Raw genomic sequence first — 10,508 nt, 5'->3', positions numbered from 1 at the left:
TACGACACATTCTAAATTAGTATACGGTTAGGCTACTCGGTGTGTTGATAGTCAGTAGCCTAGAGACCTCGGGTTCGGATATGTTCCTCGTCGCATTGAGTCTCAGTGCTTAACGTGCGCATCATTCTCAGCTTTGATTGGCACTTCTGACAAATGACATTCTCCAGTTCTGTCAGTAGGGAGCGACCTGGCACCTCTTTTTTTTAATTGGCTAACTTGGGCTACTTGCCCAATAGGATTGATCTCCGCTTCTTCCTGCAGCCGTAGTCCAGGCTACTAGCAGTCATTTAGGCTATTCCGGCGACTGCTCGCTTCCTCAATGGCTATATGACTGTGTGCTGCGCTGTCTGCGGATTGGGTCACTAGTGCCACCCTCTCTCCGCGCAGGATGGATCAGAAGAAATTAGAACCGGACCCATATCGCAATGGCATCAACCAGGTTGTGTTGTACGGAGAATTCACGGCCACGGGCAACGGAAAGGTGAGGTACGCCGTGAGCCTCACCGAGAGGGACCTCACCGTTCAGAAGATCACGTCCACACCTGCCGGACGGGGCAAGGTGGTTTTCAACTTGAAAGACTGTGTCGGTTGCCGGGCGTTCAGAGATGACAACACGGACGCGGCGGCGTACTTCTCTGCCTTTTTCTACCCGTTTAAGAAACGCTGGATGAGCTCCGGGGTGTCGCGGCAGAGGGTCGAGCAGGGTTTTCGGGTCGCGCTGGCCGAGGACCCGCGGGCCAACCTGGAGGAGGCTGAGCGATGGGCCCACGCTGTCCGCCAGAGCTCGGCTCGCCAGCAGCATCTGAGAAACGGTAGGCTAGGAAACTCCTCACATCAACTACCCCTTCTCACATCAACTACCCCTTCTCACATCAACTACCCCTTCTCACATCAACTACCCCTTCTCACATCAACTACCCCTTCTCACATCAACTAGCCCTTCTCACATCAACTAGCCCTTCTCACATCAACTACCCCTTCTCACATCAACTACCCCTTCTCACATCAACTACCCCTTCTCACATCAACTACCCCTTCTCACGTCAACTACCCCTTCTCACATCAACTACCCCTTCTCACATCAACTACCCCTTCTCACATCAACTACCCCTTCTCACATCAACTACCCCTTCTCAGGAACTGTGAGTGCGCTGATGACGTAGCATCTGCTACCACAGTGCTTTCTACCAACAGGAAATTTTGACTTTTAAATAGTCGCCAAGTTGGCTCACATTTAAAAGTGTCAAATAAACATTTCAAAGCCACTCACCAAAGCAGAAACGCGTATTCTAACAAACGATGGGGTTTGAAAGCTCGGCGCTAGGCTACTGTTAAGTGATCCTTTTAGCCGGTTTTTGTGGCATCGTCATTATTTTACTAGGTAGTCTTCTTCAACTGTCATACTCCACATAGCGGACAGCGCCCCATCTGGTCGGAAATCCTCGAAACGACCTCGAAAAATAATGACTATTTATTATATTATGATCATGCCCCCAATTCGAAATGAGAGGAATTGCCGCTGTTCGGCACTATAATTATCAGTTTAAAAGTGGGTAGGACATTCGGAATCGTAGCCTATTACAGGAGGCTGTTTAAATGGATAGTGTGCTATTTTGGACATTTAGCCCTATTTGTGGTCTGTCTACCATAAACATAGCAGCGGGTTTTATGCGGTTTCTCACTGGGCTACAATGTACAATTTACGTAGGCCTATCCCATTGACTTCTATTGTAGCCCAGTGAGAGCCGGCATAAAAACGGCAGTGAAATTATGGTCTCTATGTTTCAGGTTCATGGTAGACAGACCACAAATAAGGCTAAACAAAATAGCACACTACCCCTTTACATCACTCTAGATTGGCATCTATGACTACTGCTATAGCCCAGGTGGAGTTGGTTTCAAGTTGGATAGCCTATTCGACAGATATTGGGACACCCAGTCGTAGGCCTACAGTATATTTCCCGTATTCTTCCAGAATTCAACCATTTTTAGAGCCTTGTTTATTTACCATTAAGATGGATTAAATCAAACTTTATTTGTTTAGCGCATTTCATACACAGAGGCAACACAATGCGCTTTACAGAGAGCAATAGGGGACGGGCATAGGTCCCGCCCCTACATATTCCAGAGGGAAGCAAAGAACCAGTTCACCCGGGGGCCAGAAAGGTGAGATATAAAAAGGTGTTCACAGGACCTGGTTAATGTATAAGAGGAAGAGACACTAGGGAGGAGAGAGGAAGGCAGGGTTAGTCTACCAGACGTACAAAAGTGGGTGTGAACTGGCGAATGTTATGGCCTACAGACATGTTCTGAACATCTCTGACGTTGCATGTTTGCTGGGGTTTTAACAAACTTGTAAATAGGCCTAAGAGTTAACCTACTGTATTGTGAATAAGAGTTAATGTATTCAACTGAGTTACACCAATAACATGCATTAATGAGCAGATCCCTGTGCTCTCTGAGCACCCTTTCTAGTTGTAGCCGTCTTCTTCCTCTGAGCTTTACACTGTGCAGAAAAAAATATTCTCAAACTTTCTCACCATGCAGCCATCATATCGCTACACTGCGAGGCAGATAGGATTTCACAATTCGTAGAACTGTATTTTTGAGAGGACAAAAGATGCTGCAATTCTATAGGCTAGGGCCTGTAGGCCTATTGTCCAACCGACTGTAATTGATAGTCCAACCGGTTTTGTGTGTTTATCTGCCTTATGGCGTTGACCTAACTTAGGAAACGCCTGGAGACCTCCTCCCAAGGAGCCCTCCTCCCAGTTTATTTGACCTCAACCGTAGGCTACATAAAAGAAACTCCAACATCGTTTTTCGAGAGGTCACCCCAACACTTCCAACTGTTGAATGGTCTTCCTATAGCATTCATGCCATTTTTACATATTCGTGCCATTTTGACTACTAATTATCAGTCTTTAGATTTTTGTTGTTACATTTCTGTATACTGTAGGCTATTGTATTCTATCACTTTGAGATTGGTTGCCCCATCACTCCGAGGCCCCTGCGGTCAATCAACACGGTCACGGCTCTTCTCTGTCCTGGCCCTGCAGTGGTGGAATGAACTGCACACTGACATCAGAACAGAAGAGTCGCTGCCCATCTTTCGCCACAGGTTCAAAACTCACCTCTTCAATAAGTTCTACCAGGATCCTCCCTCTTAAGCACCCTATAGTATTTTTCGTTTGCTATTCTTGCACTTTGCCTTCAGCATTTGATTATTCTCTAGGTCAATTGTTTAAGAAAGGAGAACTGACATATTCGCACTTCTCTTTAGTCACGACTAATTTCCTTATCTGGGGCTGGCGGGAGAATTGGCACGCGCTCAAACGAAACATTGGGGATTCATCTTTACGAGGAGCCAGTTGCAAACTCATTCGACGGTTTACGAACACGTCTTGAATCAGATGGGAGCTTTCTTCAGAAACTTTTTTAGGTTTAAGAACGGAACAGGGAGATATTGGTGAATGAAGCCCACTGTCAGTAGTGTCCCTCTTAACCCTGTGCACAATGTTGGGTGTGTGCGCGCTCTTGACATTCAGTCGACCGGTATTCTTGACGTTGGGTCAATCAGTTTACAACTGCATTTCAACATTCGCAGAGGTGAGACTGTTTTACTGGTGGCTGATTTGCTTATAGGTCAACAACAACATAACCTGGCCCACAAACAACCGGGGCTATTATTACATCTGTAGCGTGAAATGAAGAGAATAATGATGATAATGGAGACTTAACAGGACACACATGGTCCCACCTCCATAGGACCTCTGCTTTTAGAAACAGAGCAGGTTGCTCCTTGGTAGTCAATGCAATTGCTAACATCACTGCCCATTTCAAAATCTCAGACTTCACGGTGCATGTAGGCTGATGTTCATGCCATATTATTCATAGCTGAAACCATCCAGGGTAATTAAGGTGTGTTTACTCCCAAGCAGTATGCTAGTTAAAGTTGATCAGTAAAGCACTCTCGCATTGTTTTCTGTGTTCAGGTTCAAAGTTTTATCTGTCACATGCATCATTATACTGTGTGTGTGTGTGTGTGTGTGTGTGTGTGTGTGTGTGTGTGTGTGTGTGTGTGTGTGTGTGTGTGGATGCAGCAATGAGACAGCAGAGGCAGCCGCATCTTGTCTCCCTGGGGACCCCTTGTCAGAGGTTGTCTGAGATGGGGCTTGGTGTGCTGTCAAGACCTCTGACTTAGCCTCTCTCTCTCCCCCCCCCCCCCCCCCCCTAGACAAAACCAAGTCCCTGTCCCAAGGTCCACCCGTACGGGCTCACAGACTTTGAGGCGTGTTCCCGCTAAGTGCGTGAGGTTTTGTCCCATTGTCAAATCGTTAAGTGCATGAGGGCTCTCTGGCAGACATTTTGAGCCCTTTATGCCCCCTTACCGTAAGTCTGCACTTCTGCAGACTTTGCCTGAGGGAATTACCCACAGTCCATATCCTCGTGACGTGAAACACAGGGTTACCTGAAGAACAGCCAATAAACAAGCACGGACAGATCAACCAACCCTAATGTTCACGCTATTAAAGAAAATATGTTTTCATGTTTTCAGCTGGACTTGTTTATCTGCACAAGTAGCCTTATAATTATTTTGGTTTCAATAGTTCTACGTATAGGTTATCAACCTCATGGGTTTGTATAATTTGATTTGTTTGAAAATATGTTGGCTATGGTGATAAATTACATCAATTTCTGTTGCCCTAAATCATATGATTCTCCATTTAAAAGCTGCATGACATTAATCATCCATCTCGGTACAGTGTTCTTTGAATTGAGATGTCATTCTTATCTTAATACTTTTGGATTCATCACAAACAAGAATCACATGCTGTAACCTAATGTCGCTAGTTAGCTTGGGACCACAAAATGAAAGGATTTCAACAAGTTGAACAGAAATGTTTTGAGGGTAACACAGAGGGTGATAATGTAAAGGGAACTTGACTCAGCCCAAAATTAATTTACATGTAGGCCTACAAGAACAACATCACGTAAAATTAGAAAAGTAAAATAAAAAGTCCCAAACTCACAATAGTAAGAAATATGTTTTGCTGTCAACGTAACATGATGTCACAAGTGCAGTCCCATTCCTTTTATACCATTTCGAGCCCTTGCAGCCTTTCGTGCTCAACCACTTTACCAATAAGTCTGTGAGGGCTCAGGGCTTGAGGGTTTATGAGGGTGGGAATTGGGACTGGGCCCAAGAAACCTATCCTTAATAGTAGTGACCCTCCCCCACCACTCTCTCTGAGTGATGTGCTGAAAATGTTCAAAAACTACTGATACACAGTGAAATCATTTCACCAAGGTCTATCTTACAAACCACAAATAAACTTAGCATCACTATGCACTTTTTGTTTGCATAAACATTAAAATAATTTGTCTTGGGAGACTTTGGTTGATGCTGGACAGTATTTAGTGAGTTTTTCAAAGTGCATAAATCAAACACGGTTTTAATGATAATTTTATCACGATAAATGTAATCAGATTTTATTGTGGTTTGCCATTATCATTCATTCATTTTTATTTCACCTTTATTTATCCAGGGGAACTCATTGAGGCCAATGTCTCATTGTCGATGTTGCATATACAATAATCTGAAGTCTAAACAATAAACGTAAACTAAATTTCATATCTAATGGTACTGAGGTGTTGTTGGTATTTGAAGGGAAAAGTCTGAATTGTGGGAATGGGAAAATGATGTTGTGCGCATGGTCTGGTCTGTTTAAAAAAGAAAAAGAAATATCACAAGTATAACTATCATATAAGTATTCAGACCCTTTACTCAGTTCTTTGTTGAGGCACCGTTAGCAGTGATTTGATTAGTGATTAGCTGATTGGAGTCCACCTGTGGTAAATGCAATTGATTGGACATGATTTGGAAAGGCACGCACCTGTCTACTGTACTGTATGTAAAGCAGTAATAACCCACAGTTGACAGTGCATGTGAGAGCCAAAACCAAACCATGAAGTCCAGGAAATTGTCTGTAGACCTCTGAAACATCTGGGAAAGGGTACCAAAAAAATTCTGCAGCATTGATGGTCCCGAAGAACACAGTGGTCTCCATCATTCTTAAATGGAAGAAGTTTGGAACCACCAGGACCCCTCCGAGCAATCGGGGCCGAAGGGCCTTGGTCAGGGAAGACTAAGAACCCAATGGTCACTCTGACAGAGCTCCAGCGTTCCAATGTGGAGATGGAAGAACCTTCCAGAAGGACAACCATCTCTGCAGCACTCCACCAATCAGGCCTTTATGGTAGAGTGGGCAGACGGAAGCCTCTCCTCAGTAAAAAGCACATGTCAGTGCTTGGAGTTTTCCAAAAGGCACCTAAAGGATTCTCAGACCATGAGAAACAAGATTCTCTGGTCTGATGAAACCAAGATCTTTGGCCTGAATGCCAAGCGTCTCGCTGGAGGAAACCAGACACCGCTCATCACCTGACGTATACTGACCCTGCAGTGAGGCATGCTGGTGACAGCATCATGCAGTGGGGATGTTTTTCAGCGGTAGGAACTGGGGGACTAGTTAGGATTGAGGGAAAGATGAACGAAGCAAAGTACAGAGAGATCCTTGATTAAATGATTTAAAAAACTGCTTCAGAGTGCTGAGGACAACATACTTTAAACAGGTTTAAAGGGCAACGACCCTAAGCACACAGCCAAGACAACAAAGGAGTGGCTTCGGGGAAAGTCTGTGAATTTCCTTGCGTGGCCCGATTGAACATCTCTGGAATGATTTGAAAATAGCTGTGCAGTGACACTCCCAATCTAACCTGACAGCTTGAGAACAGAAGAATGAGAGAAATACCCCAAATACAGGTGTGACAAGCTTGTAGTGTTACACCCATTAAGACTTGAGGCTATAATCACTGCCAAAGAGGCCTCAACAAAGTACTCCGTAAAGGGTGTGAATACCTGTGTTCATATGACATTTACGTTTGTTATTTTTAATGCATTTGCGAAAATCTCTAAATATTTGGTCGTTTTTTTTGTACACATAAAATGGCCACTGGCCCTTCTGGGCTGGTTATTCATAAAGCATTAAGGGTAAAAATAGGTCCTAACTTGCCAATTTTGGAGTAACTCCTAAAAACAATGTGCGTGTCACTCCTAGTTTTAGGACTCCAGAATTTTGGGGATAAGAGTATTTCACAAAGGGTTTTAGCTGGAAGAAAAGAACAGCTCCCAAGTCTGGGAAAAGTTAGAGGCAGTCAAGAGGACTTCTAGTCGCTAAGACCTACCACAAGCGATCCGAACATGCCTGCTCCCGGCAATCCGCTTCGTAATCGCATCAATATTATGGAGACATGATACAGAGATTTTAAAAAGATACAACCTTAATCGCGAGGGTATTATGTTCATAATAGAGCTAGAGGGAGTCACTTCAACAAACAGAAGAGATTCTGACGCTTCTTGGCCATGGGGAAATGCGTGCAGATCAAAGTGCATATCTCATATTATACAGTAGTTAGAAATTGTTTTTCCCATTACCAATTAATTTTGCCCAATACATGTGGCTTTATCACTGAAATTATGCTAGTCTCTATGTGTAGTACAGTCTCTTCTACTTGGAAAAACTTGTACTTTTCAAATCCACAGAGTTTAGACATATAAAACATCTGGGCTTGTTTAATCCTTGTTTAACATGTTAGGATTCTAGTGTATTAATTCGAAAAGAAATTCCACGTTTCCAGTTTCCACTCCCAACATTGCCACAAGGGATCATGGGAGGGGAACAACATTTTTACTGTACACTTGTTAACTATCAGATCATCTCCTGTTTACATGCATGTAAGCTGTTAAGTCTTTAGTTTGTCGGATGAAGTGAATTCCAAACGCAAACTTTTCACTTTGGGAGTTAGTTTTCATTCAACCGCCTGGTCCTCGCCGTCAGAAATACCCACGAGACACCACTTGAGACCCTCTTTCTCGTCCCCATGCTCTCGTCTCTCACTCACCTCCCTCCTCCTCCTCTCCCTCAGTCTATCTTCCTAAACTCCCTCTACCTCACATACACTCCCGAGTCCCTCCCTCCCTCCCTCCCTCCCTCCCTCTCTCTCTCTTTCCCTCTGAACAGAGGTCGACAGAAAGCAAACCACCACCTCCTCCACACCCTTTGTGGTCTGCCTTGTAAGTGCCATGATCTGCTTACTCGCTCAAAGAGGCTCCAGCAGTGTTTTACACACGCACACAGTGTTGTGCACAACTGACCTGAACTCACACATGTGAACAAGCTACCTTTGGCTAGAACTAGCGTTATTTTGTTTTGTTTTTTAGAAACATTTCTACTCTCATTGAACATGTTCTTGCTAGCTAGGCCTATGACCAACTTCTATATGATAAGTTGTGCTATGCATTATATTAGGGGCCATGGACAGTAGACAGAAGAAGCACAAACTGATCAAATCAAACGTTACAGCATTTCAGCCAATATAATGCACTTCAAAAGGGAAAAAGAGGGGGGTACATACATATGATGGGAAAAAGTGTGTGTGTGTGTGGGGGGGGGGGGTGTAAGGAAACAAAACATGAGGGCTGTACAAGGATCTGAATACATTTGAGTAGTACTGTACTGTTATCTATATTGGCCAATTGCTATATTGGCAATCTGTAAAAACAGTTCCTCACTGATAACAGAAGGGCACTGTTTACAAACCACAACCAAGTTCCATCTTCTCCGTGGCTCTTGCTATTCATTGCATTTATTATTTAATCTGGTTATCCAATTTATATATTGCCAGCTTGCGTACTAAGTGCTGGTATTTTACAGTTGATTATGGTTTGCTTTCGTCACCACCAAAAATATAGTCGGTCTGTTGTCTATAGCTAATCTGTTAGAGTAGGGGTTTGACTGAGTAACCTTACTGGAGATGGACTGGAGTGTGTGTGTGTGATTTGTCCAGAGGGATGTGGACTGCGAGAAATGGTTCTATGCTAAATGATAAATAAAACCTGATTGGAAGCATACTTTGTGACCATTTCTTTGTCAGAACGTCAACGGACACCAGTGACCACTCAGTGAGTTTCCTGTCTTTAAAAACGTACGAAAATCGATCTTGCTCAATACTTGAGCGATCAGTGAAATGATGGTCTCTATATTTCAGATTGATGTTAGACATATCAGAAATAGGGCTAAATGTCCAAAATAGCACACTACCCCTTTACGATTTTTATGGGGAGTCCTTCTAGGATGTCTTTGGGACATATGTAGCAAATATCATGCTTCTATCCAAAATGTAACAGCTTTTAGCATAATTGCCCCTACTACTTGAACATGTTTTGACTGTAAAGTGTAATAAAATGGTCTACCGTATCATAAATGGATTTATTATTGTCAAACTGCTTTTGAACCGTACAGTAAACTACAGTTCTTTATCAAGTATAATAGAGGACTTGACACTATGAAAGAGTTATGACCGTTTTGTCCGATAGCCGGGTTTCAAAGGTCGATTTGGAAATGGACCCTGAGACAGCGGTGATGATAGTGTGTTCATCTACTGGGGCCTGTGTGGGATGTAGAACATGAATTCCTCCCTCCTTATCACAAAGGAGACATTTTCAACATATTGGAATGATGCTAAATGGCTGGTGTGCTATCAGAAGGACCCCATCTTTGTCCTCAACCAAACACACAGGCACACACACAATCACACACACGCGTGTGCGCGCACAAACACACACACACACACACTCACATGCAGTTCCCCTCCTCCCCCTTTACCTCCGAAAGGAGGTCAGAGAGAGAGAGAGAGGGGATGGCCACATCAAACATTCATGAGCACGTAATGGGCTCCAAGTGCGCCCATGCTACACCCCTCCACAGAGTTTCATGAAGATCGGTCAGGTAGTTTTTGCATAATCCTGCTAACAAACAAACAAACAAACAAACAAACAAACAAGCAAACCAAGAAATGGCTCGTGGGCCCACCCAGTGATTCGGATCCACTCCGAAATGTAATATCCGCTCCCAGATGTAATGGGTTCTAAGTGGGCCATGCTACATCCCTCCACTGAGTTTCATGAAGGTCGCTCTGGTAGTTTTAGCGTAATGCTAGTCCCTAGACCCTGTTCACGTTTGCTATTATAAAACGCCATAAACACACACACAATTTTTGTGTGTGTTTTTTTTAAGCTTCAGGGTTTTTTCTCCCTATCATTTATCCTGGCACTCCCTTTGGTGAATATGAGACAGTGGTTATTATTTCATTATAATTCAGGAGCATTCTCAAGCCTGGGGTTTTGATGTCTGGAATAGAGCCTCGTAATCACAGATTTCACAGGAAGCGTTTGAGCATCACACCAGTTCCTTTGGAGCCTGCCTGTTTATACTGTTGTCGAAGCGTTTCTGCCGTAATTGGTTCGCGTGTCTGGGGATGTCACAGTTTAGCAGCGTACTCCTCCCTCCTGTCATTAGTATGTCTCTTACCGGGACCTTAAAAGGTCAAGCTGTCAGTACAGTAGAAGCCCCTCCCTCCCCTCACAGCCCTAATGGACACGTCCTGTC

The 10,508-nt window shown here is 43.8% G+C and overlaps 1 protein-coding gene across 1 annotated transcript in view; it reads left to right on the top strand.

Annotated features, from left to right (window-relative positions):
• Positions 1-388: 388 nt before the first annotated feature.
• The window catches only part of LOC311311787 (sphingosine kinase 1-like), a gene marked incomplete at both ends in the record, with an annotated part of 24,411 nt that continues 14,291 nt past the window's right edge, over positions 389-10,508 (top strand). Inside the window, one exon of the mRNA XM_084441554.1 lies at positions 389-812. Coding sequence (XP_084297680.1) covers positions 389-812 — 424 coding nt within the window. The remainder of the gene's footprint in view (positions 813-10,508) is intronic.

This window comes from Borostomias antarcticus (assembly GCF_949987555.1).
Source record: "Borostomias antarcticus genome assembly, chromosome: 7".
Lineage (NCBI taxonomy): Eukaryota > Metazoa > Chordata > Actinopteri > Stomiiformes > Stomiidae > Borostomias > Borostomias antarcticus.
This window is presented reverse-complemented; position numbering and strand designations above follow the sequence as displayed.